This window comes from Aquila chrysaetos, chromosome 4, assembly GCF_900496995.4.
Source record: "Aquila chrysaetos chrysaetos chromosome 4, bAquChr1.4, whole genome shotgun sequence".
Taxonomy (NCBI): domain Eukaryota; kingdom Metazoa; phylum Chordata; class Aves; order Accipitriformes; family Accipitridae; genus Aquila; species Aquila chrysaetos.
In genome coordinates, this window is record NC_044007.1 from 44489694 (window position 1) to 44507068 (window position 17375).

At 35.7% G+C, this 17375-nt stretch overlaps 1 protein-coding gene across 7 annotated transcripts in view; it reads left to right on the forward strand.

Moving 5' to 3' along the window:
* Positions 1-17375, forward strand: part of ST18 (ST18 C2H2C-type zinc finger transcription factor) — a 173187-nt gene that overhangs the window by 90477 nt on the left and 65335 nt on the right. For 5 of the 7 annotated variants that reach the window (XM_030012332.1, XM_030012330.1, XM_030012331.1 and 2 more), the window contains 3 exons: positions 3791-3897; positions 10540-10594; positions 12495-12525. In XM_030012332.1, coding sequence (XP_029868192.1) covers positions 3791-3897; positions 10540-10594; positions 12495-12525 — 193 coding nt within the window. Of the gene's footprint in view, positions 1-983; positions 1065-3790; positions 3898-10539; positions 10595-12494; positions 12526-17375 lie in introns of those variants that run through there. The other 2 variants (XM_041123169.1, XM_030012333.1) reach the window with 2 other exon arrangements.

A 17375-nucleotide genomic window follows, 5' to 3' on the forward strand; every position in this document is an offset into this window, starting at 1 on the left:
TCAGCCTGTGCAGGATAAAGATCAGACTGCAGTCAGGAGCTCAATATATCTTCATTGATTTGTAATCACATCTTTTGCTTTCATGTATTTTTTTCTCAAACACTAAATATGTTGCATTATTTTATCTTGAGAAAGAGAAATCACTGTCACTGTAGAAACACAAAAAGTATTCAGGGATCATAATGGTAAGCATATTGGATTTTGTTTCCTTAGCTATTACTTCCATTCTGAGTTGGCAAATCACAAACTGGTGTGATCATTCATTTTCATATTTGCAATACATCAACTAGTGGTGTGGTAAATGAAAGAAAATCAAATTAATGTATTGGAAATTATATCCATTATGCTCAAAAAAGTTGTTGGGGTCTTTTACAGTGTAGTACAGCTTTGTGTACTGCAATTCTAACAGAGAAAACAACCTCAGACTTCTGGTGAGATAATTTTTGACTGTAGAATATGTCTTTTCTCATTATTAAATCCTCAGGAACTCTAGTAATCTGACCTGAATGAGTGGACTTTCACCTGTAGACACCCATAGACAAGAATGGTTGCTTGAAGGGATTTGTCACACACATCTGATGTTGAGGATCAGGGCCCAAACGGTGATTCACATCAGTATCCTGGTATGACTCATGGATCTCAGTAGGATGGCACTTCAGAGTCAGTACAAAATCATGTTACACTGGAAATGGCTATAAACCAAAGAATGAATTGCAAAGGTTCCAGGTGACTTCACTGAACCATTACATTGTCAAATCAAGCAGCTCATTTATTCTGTCTTTGTGGGTTTATAAAGTTTATTATTCAGTTGAATTGAGGTGCTGGTTGAAAAGGGTGCAGGTTTTCTTTTCAGGCAGGCAAACTTCACCTTCAGGATTAAAAAATTCTGTTCAGACACATAGGGAGTTGAAGTGTAGACATAATTTGCCATCTGTAAATTCTTTTGAATTCTTTACTAAAACAGACAAATGAGTTAATGCAACCTATTAATGGACTAGGCCAAATGAAGATATGTGTGGACTTAAGGGGAGTGATCCCACCAAAGAACCTTGGCTGACAAATAAGTAAGTGAGTTCTACCTGATTTCCATCAACAATCTTATCATCAAAGTCACCAATAACCTAGATACATGTTCTTTATGGGCTCTTGAGGCTGAGATCTTAACTTTTCCAGTTGGCATTGCAGACTTTTATCTGCACTTCTTGCAATACCTCAAAATTTGGCCCATGATTAATTTTATAATTCATAAAATATACTAAAATAAAGTGTTTCTCAATAGCTTATTGTATAAGATCTTGATGCTACTGTGAAATCAACAGTAACTCTTGTTTGCTAACTGAAGTATCAGATCCCAGCACTTACATTTGAAATGTAAGTTGCTTCTTGGAGTGTAGACACAGGTGATGCATAGTTTATATTCCATTAGGGATACATCACATCCCATGACACAGCATAATCCTACACACCCTGTTTATAACATGACAAATGCATGACATTGCAATAGACTTTTTATGAAACACCGTATCTTCAAATGTGGGTACTCACCCACGAATCAGCTGTATGGCAGCCAGCACCCTGTTATGTGAAAGAAATAGAAAATAGCACATTTAAACTTACTAACCAGTAACTTCTGCTGTGATTAAACAACAACAACAAGAGGGGTTCAGGTTTTGTGCTTTATAGAAAGTCTTGCTTTTGTCCTACTGTAGCACACTCTGCTTTACAAAGATAGCTGATGATGTTGCATGAGGGGCAGATGGGAGTAAAATAGCAAATGGCACTGTTGCATGTAGTTTTCCAGTACAATTTTAAAACCTGCCCCCCAGCCCTGACCCAGCCCAGACTCCTCTTCTTAAAAGGAGGATTTTCAATGTATTAGCTTATTATGTAAAGTTAAATGTGAAAAGTTTTGTATATTTTCCTCTCCTTTGTGCACTTTTCCAAGTGGATCTCAGCTGTGGTGCCTTAACTCTCAGTCCCTTAGGATGAGAGAGACAGCAGATGGGGTTAGGGCAGAGGGCTGATGCTTCTGACAGCAAACGGCCTGGTTGTTGAGTGGAAGCTGTGAGCGTCAGGAAGCTCCTTTTCCCCAGAGAACCAACTAACCACTGAAGAAAGTTGAAAATGAGCCCTTTGAGAAACGCTATTAAAAGTAGTAAAAAATTGCAATTGTGCAGATGATGTGCTGCTGTGTGGTTATTCGGATGCTAATGAGTTTGACATTAGGGAACTCAAAGGGTTTACAGCTACTCCCTTATGTGATTTGGTTCTTTATTGGCAATCTTTGAGAAAATAAATGAAAAATATAATGCTAATAAATACATAACATGATAGGGTTTTAGACAAAAAGCTGCTAAGTTTTAGGCTTTAAAGCGAGCTTTGTTCACCATTGTAGTTATTCTCAGAGATCTTTTGTTTTAGGTTAGAGTGTTTTGAACAAAGAGGAAGAGGCAGGTAGAAAGCTTTAAGACTCCTTTTGGTTTATTTCATGGATGTTGAACTAGAATAACAGGGAAAGAGGCCTTTGAGGATAAACAACATCTTTTTCCAGCAACATATTGGCTAGAAAACGGCTTAAAAAAATCTTTTCGGTATTGGGCTGTTTTGTTCTGGGTTTTCTCCCTTCTTTAGCATCTTGCATCTGTTGTCTGTTTTGCTATTTGATAAAAGCGTATTTATTTTAATTAAAAGTTATTGATGGGATGCAACTAATATTCTATCTATTGGGACTCAAGCAGAAATTAGTCACTCAATGAACTCTAGCTTCCCTGAGAATCTGTTTAGAATGAGCCTTTCCAATTTCAGAAATGTAACTTTATAAATTTTACGGACAAAACTTCATCAGATATCATTAAATGAATACTTAAAGTTTCACCTTCAAGTTCCAAAAGTTTATCTGCAAACTTTGCCATAATTGGAATATGTTGAATGAACAGATATATTTTCCTAAATACACTGGATACTATTTGAAAAGGACCTATGAAGTTGCAAGTGATAGTAAAATTTTTATATTTTGGTCACTAGTGGCAGGAGTGATACCAAAATAAAGCCTTCCCATAATAACTGCTTACAGCCATATTTTCTCAGGTTGCAAGTGCCTACAACTTTAAGTGTTTGAAGGGTTTGGGTATTCATTATTTCTGAATACAAGGCCCTCAGTATTGTACACTCAGATACAAACTTCTGCAGCTCTTCTTCCCTTGCTGTTACTGTTGATTTAGAGGGAGATTCCTCACAGAAAGGAACAAAAACTGAGCATGGAGAAATGTCAAGGATTTCCTTCAGTTTGCTTATTGTAAGAACACTACCAGTCTGCCAAACTTTAAACTTTGATATTCAAAATCAGAAAAAAAAAAAGAAAACTGAGGGGGTTTCTGCTATTATTAAAATATTTTAGAATGTTTCTCATTTATTTCACATCATGTACTGAACCATCCTACTCAGTCCAAGGGGTTCTGATGCAGTAAAAACATTTGACTAAGGATTTCTACACATAGAAACTGTGGATTTTTGTCTGTGCAAGAAGAGAAACTTTTCTTAGAGCAGGTCTATTTCATAAGCTATCGGAAAGAGCATTAACAATATAAAGGAAGTACGATCATAAAAGAAAAATTGCTATTCTTTCTGCCTTTTAAAAGCATCATTGAAGTATATCACATCTTTGAAAAACTACACAAGAAAACAATGCACCTGGATTATTTGCCCATTTGATTTAAAGAGTGTCCTGTTTCATCTACATTTTATTTAGTATAGCTGGTTTTTGCTTTTCTTTTGTTGTTTTGTTTTTCAGAGAATGAATTTCAGGATTATCTGTTAAATCAGGCAAAGCATCTTGGGCTGAGTGACGAATTCGGTCCTTTGGAATCTGCATATATTTTCACCCAGAAACACGCAAAGGTGGGATAATTTATTTACAAAAATTAATTTGAGTCAAAATATTTCTCTATATTAGTACTAGAATACTATGTGGTTTCATGTGTAGTGTCTCGTGTACTAGGACTATTTTTCTCATATAGCATCTCCTGTTTTAAAAACAGTACCCATCAACAGTCAGGTGTAACAATATTGAACAAATGAAAAAAGATATAAATCTTTGTAAATACTAGAAATTCTAGTTTTTAAGTTTCAGAACTACACTCTGTTAGCATTACATAATGACAGGAACACGACTATCTTTGAATCTATATGACTACAGAAGTGAGAATGTATTTCATAATGCACTGCTTAAATTTAATCTGTGAAGGATAGATTATTTGTGATTTTTTTTTTTTTAATAATGCTTATTGAGGTTTTTTTTAACTACATATCAGTTAGGTAGGATAAAAACTTTGGTGTATTTGTAAAAAATTTCAAAGTATCAAAGCACTTTTTTCTTTGTGAATATTGACACTTTCTTTCTTCTAAAAAAATGTATTTAGTACATAGTAGCCCAGGAAGTAGTGACAAGACATTGACATAAATCAAAAATAAAAATACAGGAAAAAAAGCCTCCGGAAAGAAGGATCACACATCAGCTTGTGTTGAGCTACATTTCAGCATGGTAGACTATATAATTTTTCTCTACATTTAAAAAGCTAGCAGTTGCCCCTTAATTTCATAAAGCTGTGACTCTGCCCTCTAAAGCCTTGGTAAAGCAGACTAATAGAAATACTTGGCACATGTTGGTTACCTAAGGGAATAATAGAACTATTTGCTGTAGTCGTTTGGCAAAAGGACATAAACATATGGCTTTGGTTTATATTCAGCACTGCCAGTTGTGCAAAGTTGCATGGCTGAAGTATACAACAGCAGTGACAACTCAGAAATCAGAAGTGAGAATCAAAATAAATCATCCTCATTACAAAGCTCTTGAAGCTTGCCTCTGATTCAAGGTTTATTTTGTTGTTGCATATTTTCAAGTAGTGACTTCAATATAAAAAACATCAACTTCTCAAAAATACGTATACCATTCAACCACACTATAAAATACCAAATTCTTGATTATTTATATGTGGTATAAACATGCTTTAAAGTTTGCATTCAGTAGATGTACTTACTTATTTTAACTCCTGAGAAATGAATACATCTGAACCAATTATTTCCATGTTTTTCAACTTTCTCCTAGAGAAATCAGGAATAACATTGTATAAACTAAAGCAAAAGTTTCAAAAATAAAGATGAGATGACTCCTTGGTTAAGAATAATCAAAATCACAAAACAAGGCATACTTTTAGTAACAGTCTTTAAGAACACCTACTTTGTAAATATTTTTCTACTTTCTGCCTATCAACATGTTATTAAAAAAAGAAGAACAACAAGAAACTTTAACCATGGTACAAGCAATGTTCCAAAAAATGTGGTCTTTGGATTTTTGATTTTTTTACTGCCAGTAATCAGAATATATAAGCTTTATCTAGAAGTTGCTATGTGAGTACTTTACATTTCCTTCTCGCACCGTACTTGTCACCGTCAATCTGCCATTAATACTTCATATTAAAAAAAGCTATCGTAGAGTGACAGAAAGGTGCAGTCAGCATACATATATACGCAGCCAGGCAAACAGTGCTCTGTACTTCTGGACAGGCTATAGGAAATCTTCTTGCTTTCAGATTTTTTAAAAAAATCTTTTTATTTATGACATTATCCTCTTTTTATGCATTAGATTCTTAAATGAGTTCTTCAAAAGAAATGTTAAAATATGAGTACCAAAAGCACTGAAACCTGGCTCTGAAGGTATTATTTATTGTAGGGAGAGGCACACAGTGTCATGTCACTTTGGGGCACAGTACAGCACAGACCTGTTTGTAGTGCTTAGTAGTGTCTGACTTCAACTTTGAAGTTTGTGGCTTGTGTTTGAGACTTGAGGATGGATTCCTGTGCCTTAAAAATCATCAAGTTGTTTTGGGTTGTTTTTTTTTTTTTCTGGCAAAGTTTATTAGTCTAGTGACAGATATAGCTGTTGCCTCTATACAAACTTTTAGTAGTTTACAAATTAAAAATAGTAAAGAAAAGCTATTCTTTTTTTAGACCTCTCAAAATCAGTTAAGGTTTGTCCTAGAAAAGTTGTTTGCCAAATTTCATTTTGAAAATCAGACGTAACTTTAGTTGGAAAATCACAATGAAATGTCAACTTTTTTACTCCTCACCTCTAGATAAACTGGTTATTTCTTTTCCTCTAGCTAGTTACACAAAAGGAAACCAACTGCCACTCCAGCAGTGTGAAACCCACTCCGGGAAAATCATGCTTGTACAAAGATTACAATAGAAATTAGAAAGTGCATAGCTCTTACATTAGCTCTTTCCAGGAGGTGCATTTCACTTTTACCTATGTCAGCAGCACTGGCTTCCCCAAGTCATAGTTTATTTCACAGTAATGTGCTGTAAAACTATGTTACCAAGATAGCAGTATCAATTTAGTTTCTGAAATTCAGAATTTAAAATGTGCAAGTAAACTGAAATAGTTGTTCTTATTATTATTGTTATTATTATCATTTATTGCACATGCCCTATTTTCAGCTGTTAGTCATATTCTTGGATCCGATTATAATATCAGTACATGCACATGTGCACAGATAGACTCCAGGCACACAAAAAACCAAACTCAGAGCCAAATCCTGATTCTCTCACTCAGGGAAGTATTTCCAGGTGCTGCTCTCGAGTCCACTGACTGCAGCGGGATGGTACAAACAGAAGAAGTAACATTTGGTTTCTGCATCCAGCAACTCTGAAATAGTTTGCTCTGACAGTATGATTGCTGCTATTCCACCAATAAATTTATCTGGAGAAACATGAATACCCTGTAGCAGTCACATAGCAAGTTACTCCAGTTTCAGCCAAGCAGAATTTGTGGTATCATTGGTGACTCCAGTCAGTTTTCTGGGATCTAGTTATTGACTTACCCTTAAGTCTCAACCAATATTGAAGGAAAGGTGGAGGGAGGAGCAAACTGAAATTCACGAAGTCAGACAGAAAGCATTCCGAAACTTAGGGAGATTTATTGGAACATGCTTTCGGAAAATAATTCAACATTGACATCCTCAGTAAATTTCCAAATCATAGAAATAGGGCATAACTGAAGCAATTCTATTTATTAGCCTGCTTGCCTAATGATTTGGGACTGCATAGCTGCTACCCCCCTGGCACTGTGTTTCTGACTGTGTATTTCCCACTAATTCCTTTTGAGTCCATTAGCTAGTTTTAACTAATTTTGAAAAGAAAATGTTTAGACGGGTTTAAAATCCATTCGATAAGAGAATCTAGGTATAAGACACAGTGTTAAAGTGGAGTTAATTTCACTATTCACTTGTTATTTTTGTGAAACTTGCCCTTAAAATATATGGAACTATAACTCTCAATAAAATATTCCTGACAAGCACTTAGATATTATCCTGATGGTAGTGCAAGGATTTTGTGCAGACATGACCATTCTATATATCCCTTATGGCTTCTTTTCTCAAGACAACATATATACTGGGAGGGAGAGTTGACCATCCCCGGCTTTGAGAGCATGAAGCACCTTCCAGAATCCATCCAATCTTTACAGTACACAGCAGTAATAAGATATGTCTTTCAATTTAACACCTTGATAACAATTACCTCTAAAACTTAGGATGGAATTTTGCAGAGTTTAATTCTTTTGTTGTTTCATGGGTGATTTAAAGGTTTGAATACTTCTTGCTGACCATCTGAGGCTGTAATTTCATGTAAAACAATCACTATGTAGATAACAATCAGAAGTGAGAAACTTTGTTCACTTTTTCAGTATCAGGCAGTCTCTGAAAGAACTATGAAAACCTAAAGATATTGCATTTAAATTTTGAGCAAGAGAGGTCTTTTTGCTGACACACTTTAAAAAAATCACAGTTTTATTCAGTTACTTCTGTAAAACTTTCAGGTTAATGTTTGGGACTTTTTGTAAGTTAAGGTGGTTTTTTATGCAACACAGACATGATGATTATTTTAATATGTGGTATGCACCAGGCTAAATAGTTCTATAAATTTTAGGTTTGAGTTGATTAAACATCTCTCATAGTTTCAAATTATTACAAGGAAAGGAAATCAATAGAAAAATCACCTGCATTGATTTTATTGTTGGTTTTCACTTATTGTGCAGTTTTTAAATATTCATCACAATGCAACGTGCTATTTAGACCAAAGTAACTGCTGTTCAGTAGAAGCAGTGGACACTTTTTGTTTCATAATTAAAAGAGCAGCACTGTGATTGGTGTGGTATTTATTATGAAATGATGACAAAGGAGTACCAGTGGTTTTAATAGTTTTAGCTTACAGGAGCTGTTGTTAATTTTGTCTGTAGAGTTGCAGGTGAAATAATGCACAGTGGATAAATAGTCTATATTGGTTTAACTGAACATAATATATAGTGTGTTCTGGAGTTGTTTGTCTCAATAGACTATAGTAATCAAAAGTAATGAACCTATTATGTGCAGGACCTTGGAGAGCATAGAATGGCAGTAAAAGTGTGGCACATAAAAGGTTTATTAAAGGAAATTAAAGTCCATCATTGCCACACCTGCTCCCCTATTATAAGTCTATGGCAGGTCAGTGCCTTCAATCACAACTCAGCATCAGAGAACAGAGCCATGTTTCCCATTACCATTGCAGTCACATTGCAAAAACTCGTTCTCCAGGTTTTAAGGATAGTAACAAGTAAAGGCTGCCATCAACCCCACTACGTAAACACAAGCCACTTATGTTCCTTCACTGCTAATAATCAACATCAGATGTAAATTTAAACAGAGGAAAGATATCATTTTCTGGCTTTGAGGTGCATTTCAATCAATTTACACTTTCATTTCAGATATTGCTAACCTGTGTTCTAGAATTAGACTTCTTGAAGTACATGAACACTTTTCAAATGTTTGTGTTCTCTCCTGCAAATAGGTATTTTGATTCCAGTAGCTGTATATAATGTGTAACTATATATAACAACAAATAGAAAAAAAAACAACAGGAAGTTAAAGGAATGCTTTTTCTCCCCTATAAAGGCTGACTTTACCCTTTTTCTTTCTCAGGTCAATTTTGACATATTCTGTAATGTTCTTTCAGATAAGACCTTCAAAATATCTCAGTTATCTGAGTCACATAAAGCTAAAAATAAAGCATCCTCAGATCTTCAAACTCTATAAATGTAAAAAGGCACAAACAGAACTTCTTGCACCTTCCCTCAGTAGAGCAAAACAGTTCTGCTGATCCTCGGAAAGGAAGAGTGAAATAATAGACAAGATCTTCTGTTGACATTGTTTTTTATCTTGTGACCTTTTTCAGGGAAAGATGCCAGGCATAGGCAACTTCTGGTATCCAGAATGCAGAATGCATCCACCTTTTGCCCAACAGTTTTATAAATCAGATGTTGGTGTCTGCATTTGTTCCTGCATATTGATCTGCAGAAGCACAAGGGACTTGCTTTGTCTACATTATGTTTGATCATCACCATTTTACAAACAGGGAAACTGAGATTCAAAACAAAGATAGATAGTAAGATATTACCAGACACTGAAGAAGAATTCCAGGGTTCCTGATATTTTGCCTAGACAAAAATTCCTCTTGAGAGGGTCTTCCTTACAGAAAAATTAAGAGTTATTTCAGAAAGAAGAGGAGTTTGCCTCCCTGGACATGGTCAAAATTCTACTGTTGTACAATCTGTTGTATGTCACTGCAGCTCTCCACACCAGAACATGAAATCTTAATCCATTTGAATTTCAGGGGGTTGTAATAAAATCCATGGATTGAAAACCTGCCCCTACAATTATGGGTCTGGGCTGGATCCAAGACCAGAAGGTGCATATTTCCAGTGCTGGTTTAGATGTAGCCAAAAGTGTCATGAGAACAGCTGATCTTGAAAAGTCTTTCTTATTTCAGTCAGAAATCTTACTGCAAGAGCTGACTTTTTGGGTGGTTGGATTTTTTGGCTGTGTTGTTTGGGTTTTTTTAATGTGAAATACAAACCTGGGCACTTACAGTCTCCCAAGCCCCCCAAAAAATCTGTACCTGTCTCTTTGACCAAAACTTCTGTAAGAAGTAACTAAGTGGTGAAGAATTTTAAAGCTGTACATGTGCAATCATGCACATTCAAGCAAAAGGGTTTCACATTTTAAGGATGAAGTCGTCAGAAATGCAGGTTCCAACGCAGCTATTAAGATATGCTTCAGTTACAACAATAATGCAGAGTGCCTGTAGGCACTGTGTCTTCCTGGGACCTTTTCTTCCAGGAGGTAGATGCTGAAAGCAGCACTCATACAGCATTGCTGTGTCTAACCTTATGCCTTCAGCAAACACCTGTAGACCTTGTCATTAAACCTTACAGAGTCACTCATAACCATCACTTTATTAAACAAATCTGTACCATTAAAGGTATCTCCTAGGTATTTACCAGATATTCACAGATGGCTTTTTATCTCTTTGACAAGATTAATAAGGCATGATTATTCTTCTTTCTATTACTGTCTAGCCTTTGGAAATGTAGAAAAAAAGCATTGGAGACTTTTTTTTTTTTCTCAATGGCAAAAGGAATGAATTAAAGACTTTGTGTTAATATTACAGATGGATGCAGATGGGGAAAATAAAAAGCTGCGCACGCGCTCCAAAGGAACCAAGGGTGAGTTAGCAAGCACGTTCCATGACCCTGTGCCCAGCACACCATGAAATATGATAGTTCCTGTGCACAGTCCCTAATGTGCAGTAAGAGAGTGTGTAGCTTCCTTAGGGCTGCTTTTTTAATCAAGGCAGGACACAGACTGCTGGCATTAAGAGGCACGATGTTATTAGCTATGGTTTAAAGAAAAGCAGAAAAAATCTACTGTATGCTATTTTCTTTGAGCTATTTCTCAAAGAAAATAAAGGTTATGCTTTTTATTATGCAAACAAAGATTTTCCGTAGGGAGTACAGCTAAACAATATTGAATGGATGTTTTCAAAATAATGTACAAAACTTTGTCTCAGCCAACTGAATGTTTTTCTGTCTATTGCCATTAATTACCTGTAAATTAGATGTGTAAATGGTCCAGAAGTAAATTTACTTTAATCAAAAGGTGCAGGTGTATGCAGCAGAGGAGAACCCTCTCCTTTTGCTTTTTTAAAGTACTGGTGCTCATGTTTCATTTTGCAAAGTTATGACATAGTTGTATTTCCCAGCTATTCCTCTCTTTTTGTAAGGAACAGATGGAAATGCAGTACTGAGAGATAAACAGGCCCTTAATGATCTCAACATCTGGAAAACATGATTGACTAGCAATACAGCCCTTTCAGGAAAATAACTTTTTATTTTAATTCATAACACTTTTTGTGACTCTTGATAATGAGTGATAAATGGAGATACATAAAAATAAATGTCAAAGTTTTGCCTGCCCTCTGAACATTTTTGCTTACAACCATTTTCAGAGGTGCAAAGCACCCATCCTTCACTTAAATTTTAATGTGAATTGTGCACTCTCAGGATTGTGCAAAACAGATTAATTTGATTCATTATCATAACTCAGTAGTTCTGGATTGTTAATATCATGCTTCCAGCTTCAAGCTGTGGTCAGAATGAAAAATTAAAGTGTGGTTTGGCTTAGTTCTTTAGTTGCAAATGACCAAAGGGGTGAAAAGTGCTAACTTCTCTTAGGAAAAGACAGAGGAAGGGGGTGGGAGTGCCACAAACTGCCCGCAGACAGGGGGGTAAATACAGACAAGCCTTTCTAAAAACCATAAGCGCTATCATATCAAAACTTTGATGCACCCCTCAGTAATGTTCTCTGAAATTAATGTAAAATTCATATATATTTCAAAAGTACCAGAACAGAGGACTTGAACAAAGCCATTGAACAGGGAAGTTATTCACACCTCAGCGTTAGAGCATGTCTTTGTGGGTCAGGACTGTAAGTTAAAACAGTCTGGCTGGCTTAACAGACTTTACTTGTATTTAATAGGGGATTCACAGCCTTTTCACTCAAAAAGCTAGTAACACATTTTTAAAACTTATGGATTTTCTTTCTCTGTATTTTTTATACATGTCCACACACCTCTATAAGAATTAATATATCTGGAACATTTTCCCAGAAGTGGAAACAACAAAAGTTGTCTGTGCCATATGAGTAATCCTTAGAACCACCTGTTGGCTTTGTCAATATGCTGTATATCCTTGTGTGGGTATTTGTATTTGTAAACACCAGCCTTCGTCATTCCCAAATTGAATTAAAATTCAGAAAAAGCAGAGATTTGTCATTCTATTTTCAATAAAACCAAGTGCCTTCTCTTTTACTTTTGTTTTTCTTGTTATTTTTATTATTGTTCCACTGAACATCATACTCCAGGTTTTATGCATCCTAAAATCACTGTGAGAATTATACGTTCAGTTAACAGTTGCCATTAGTAGCTACAATCCTGTGGTTAGCATGAAATAATCACCTGTGTTTTGATAGCCACTCCTCTGTCATCACAGATAGGCAGGTGCAAGGTTGCAGAAAGCACAAGTCTTGAGTGTAAACTAATTCATTCTTTCCTGCTTTTATTAACAGTTCAAGTGGACTCTATAGCTCAAGAGCTCAGGTAAGAACCCACATTGTTTATTTTTTCAGTTTTATCTTCTGATTATATTGATAAATTCATACCAATGGTATTGCTATAAAATAGAGAATCCAGCAAATGATGCATTATGTATAGATTTAGCATAGATCTGACAAAGGGTACTTAATGCAGATTCACTTTTTTAATATATCAAAAAAAAGTGCAAAATATTAGCAATAATTATGCAAACATAATCAAAAGTCATGCAAAGTGGGCAGGATTCTGGTATGCTGTCTTTATCTTCAGCCTGTGTCAGGGCACACAACAAAAGAGTATAGTTTCTGATCAGTCTTCAGTCTTCTTTTTCCTGTAATAAGTATTATAATATTTCATCATCTGAACATTCTAAGACAGACTAACATTTATAAGTTTTTGTAGATGGATTTTATAAAACCGATAGTCTCTGTAAACTACTGTAAGTTTTAAATGCACTAATAGCTCAAGTACTTGCTGAGGTTTCATGTTTTATTGAAGTAGCAGAGAGTTCTTTTCAAATTTGCATAAAGTGTGGCAGTCCATTCAAAACCATAAATTGTACAAGGATATTTTGGATCACAAATAATGTAGTAAAATTTTTACATTATTACTTTAATCTTACTAATGAGTGCACCAACTCCTAATAACTGGTCCAAGAGCTTAGAACAAACTCTGGAAAGACTGGCATATTATTCAGTACCAAATCTTCAAAAAAGAACAGGTACCATCAAATTCAAGTTTTCTCTGCTACAAGTCCACTCTTCATGTCCCCCAAGGAAAATATTTACAGGTAGCTGCAAATTCCTAGAGTTATGACTCAAAATTACAATGGGCTACAGCTGCAACATAAATACTGAAAATATTTTTGCAAAAACTTCTTAAATTAACTTTTCATCACATGCTACTGAGCTGCTTGCTTAACCACAGCAGGCATCTGAAGTATATGCTTGTGGGTTCACCCATCTAGGGAACAGAAACATCATCATGTGATTTATTTGATCAATCAAAGTGTCACTCTCTCTTAAGATAGGACATGAAATATTTACAGGAAGTTATCTGCAGTGAAGACATGCAATATTTTAATGTTTTTTTTAATAATAAAACTGAGGAAATTATAAGCTTCTTATAGATATTGTATAAACAGAAGTGGAGGCTAACTTTTTGGATAAATTATTCATGGTGAGTCACTCATTCAGCTCTGCTGTGAATCTCATTTTTCTGTATGGCTTCAGTTTTCTGAGATTTAGTGCTTCTCCTTTTTCCTCTGTGCATCCCTAATTTATGCACCAGAAGGATGCATTAATCCGAAGAGGCAGTCATCCAAAAATGAGGATGGTCCATGTGTTCCTAAGAGAAAAATGTTTGAAAAATAGAGGATGTGCAAGTTTCTGCAACATCAGGGAAGCTGTAATTTATGCATTATCAATTACAATAGCTTTACCCAAGTAATTTTGCTTTTTCCTGTGAAATACATGCTAACTTAGGAACTACTGTGTAACAGATTATTCTCTCTGTCAGAGGTGTGGACTACCTCCATAAGGAAACATACATTCATTTAAAACAGTGAGTTAAACAGCCAATAAAGCCATTGCCCAGTCCTTAACTTGGTATTTATAATTTCTACAGTACCAAATTCAATGTTGGGAGTCTCCATAGTCAAGTGGCTTTACTGGCATGCAAGTCAGGTGATCAACTTTTATGAATCTGTTTGTTTATGAAAAACTAGAGGAAGAGAGGCAGATGCTGCCTTTTGGAAATGTAGCCTATGAACTGCATTCCTATTACTCATACCCATATTATTGTGGAAAAACTATTGAACGTTCCTCAAGAATTAAAGACTGAAATAGTCTGCTGTGTTCCCTGGATACAGATATTGGAACCACTGTCTTTTCTGACCAAGGTTCTAAATGCTGTGTTGGCTGAGAAATTTAAATCCATGCTTAATTAATTTCTCCTTTTCCCCTGGCTTATCCTATCTGACAAAGCACTTTTGCACTCCTTATTGAGTTTCTGTTACAAAGTGCCTTGGGATACTTCTACATGAAAGGCACTACATAAGCTTACATGCTCATATTGTATTATTATTAGTTTCATAACATTGATTGGTTCTAGAGCATTTGTTAGCCTTTTCTTATTCTGCAAGTTGTGTTTCATAAAGTAGAGAATGAAATAAATTAAAAGCAAAACAAAGAGTTGCAATCACCAATTAGATTCAATAATGCATGAAAATTTCTCTCTTCTAAATTTCAGGGGCTGCATTTTTGTTTAATGGCATTCAATGCCAAAAAATCTATTGATTTCAAGAAAGCCAAGGTTTCACCCAGAAATCTGGCTAATGATTTTGCTATTACTCATCTTTTCCTGAGAAATAGGACAACCCTTCTGCATAAAAAGTATATTTTCAGAAAAACATCACCTTAAGGGAAAAGTTTGGGTTTAATTTTTTTTCTGTTTAGTAAAATAACTAAAAATTCTCTTGCACTGCGCTGAGTGTTCAGAGGACAGTACTTTTCTTCTAGATACTTACCAACTATACACAACTCCTATTTAAGTGTCAAACTTGCACCAATTTCATGTAATTGTACGCCTTAAGGAATCCCAAATTTCAGTGTAAGTAATTTTCTTTATACATGAATATTAGTAATACTGCTGTTCAGATTTATAAGACTTTTTTTTTTACTATATCTACTGTATATGCTGTAGTGTTGAAGCATAATATGCTTAACTTAAGAAGTCCTTCAAAACAGAACTGTTTCTCCTTCCAGTCTTAATTAGTTACTTATGAACAACATGGATTAATTTTTCATTTAGGAATGTAGTTCTGTGGTGATTTCATTGGTAACCAAACTACCCAGAGGAAGAGATGAATCTTTTATTACAACCTAAATATAGCAAACACAATATGTGGTAGATGTGAGTGCTGAAGCCAGGAGAAGTCTGTCCCATACATTCCAGTTTGAATCTGACACCTTTGGGACATAACAACTCTGTTGTATCCATCTTCTGCAAGAAGCAGAAAGAAGAGGTCTTCTCAGATGATTTAGTCATGGACCACTGAAAGGACCAGGACCTTCAGCTGTGTTCAGGATTAGAATGAAAACCAAAGGGAAGTGAGGAATATTGGTGTGATGTATTCTCATTACTGTGTTCTGTTTAACAGATGGGATACAGTACGATGAACCATCTGTAGGTTATGGAGTGGCATCTGGGTCAGACCAAGGAAGAGCAAATTGGATCAATCCAAGCATGGGATTACAAAAGCATAGATCAGTTTGGCTAAGTCCATATCTGAACAGAAAGGGTACCTTTTCTGGGTTAGATACAGGTGAAACCAAGTCTTTCTGGCTTCTGTCACTAATGATTGATGAAGAATCTGCAAGGCACTGGTGTTTCAGGTCATGCAGAACAGTCCTGCTCTTTGATGGGAATAGTTACACTTCTCCCTACTCTGCAGTGTTGGATCACTTCAAAAGGACCATTTCTTCAAAAGTAAGGAAAGTTACTTTTTATCTGGAACTCTTGTTCCAGATGTTGTGAACCTTTTAAGATATTCAGATAAGTTGAACTGTTCATTGTGAATGTATAGAGACATAAGTATCTTGAATGCTTTAGCAGAGAGAGAAATAAGAGAGCAGAGCTGTCTGGATGTCTCTCTGATAGAAGGAGAAACTGGACACTTCACCCTTTGCTGCTGTCTCTTGATTAGAAGGGTAAGAAGCCAGCAAAGCAACCCTGCAATCAATGGTACTGAAGTATTTCACAAGGTTTATGTTACTGAAATGTATTCCTTAACTTTATTCAAAATGTTTAAGCGGTATGTCAATGTAAGTCATAGCATTGACAGCATACTAAAAAGTATTTTGCTCACTGAAGTAGTTATTACTTATACTACAATACTGAATATTTTGTTGGTTTCTTCTAAGTACTGGTAGGAGATATGTATCCAATTATACCTGAACTGTAGTTTCAGAAAGTAATGGAATGAAGGTAGACAGTTTGGTAAGATAGAAGATAATTTGGCCACTCAGGAAAAGTTTGTGGCATGAAAGAAAAGGGCTGTGCGTGTCAAGCTGCATTTAGAAAGGAATGATTCATTGGTAAGTCTTACTGAGCTTCATAAAATAAGCAGGTGTTTAAGAAGTAAGGTATGAAAAGAAAGCAGTAGTCTGGCAGATGACTTGAGACAGAGGTGAAAACAGTATTTAGATGATGGAAGTGGGCACATGAAAAAAAATCACATAAAAAGGCCCCACAGTGTCCCTCAGTAAGAATTGAGATTATCACTGATTTGTGTAGCTATCACCTTCACAGTACTCTTATCCCATAACACTGCTTAAAAGTAAGACAGAGACTGAGAAAACTGTTTGTTCCTAGCCTGCATCTGGAAAAAGTGTCGGGTTTGTCCTCTGGGCTTGGCTTCTGTTTCCATAGGAGTTGGTCATAGACTCTGATTTTCTGGAAACTGCTGGGAAAAAGCACATTTATCATAATCCTGAATAAGCACATTTGGAATAAAACTGAAGTGGACTCTTGCATTTCCTGGTGACTCATCTGTCTCCCACTAGCAGAGAGTGTGGGACCCTCGCAGTCCTTAATGTGCTTTGCTGAAACAAAGTGCGTCCCTAAGTCCAGATAGACTTAGTACTAAATGTTAAATGAAGATGGTCAATAGTTATATCTACTGCCAGGATATTTATCCTGGTTTTGTGCAGACATGTCGAGCTTGACAAAAAGTCTTTTTTTACAATTGAAGATTGGGTGTTGACAGCATACATTCCCAGCTCTCCTCCCTAGTGTTCACTCTGATGGTAACTGGCTGGGACAGAGTTGTGCCACCTTGTCATTTAAATATTTCT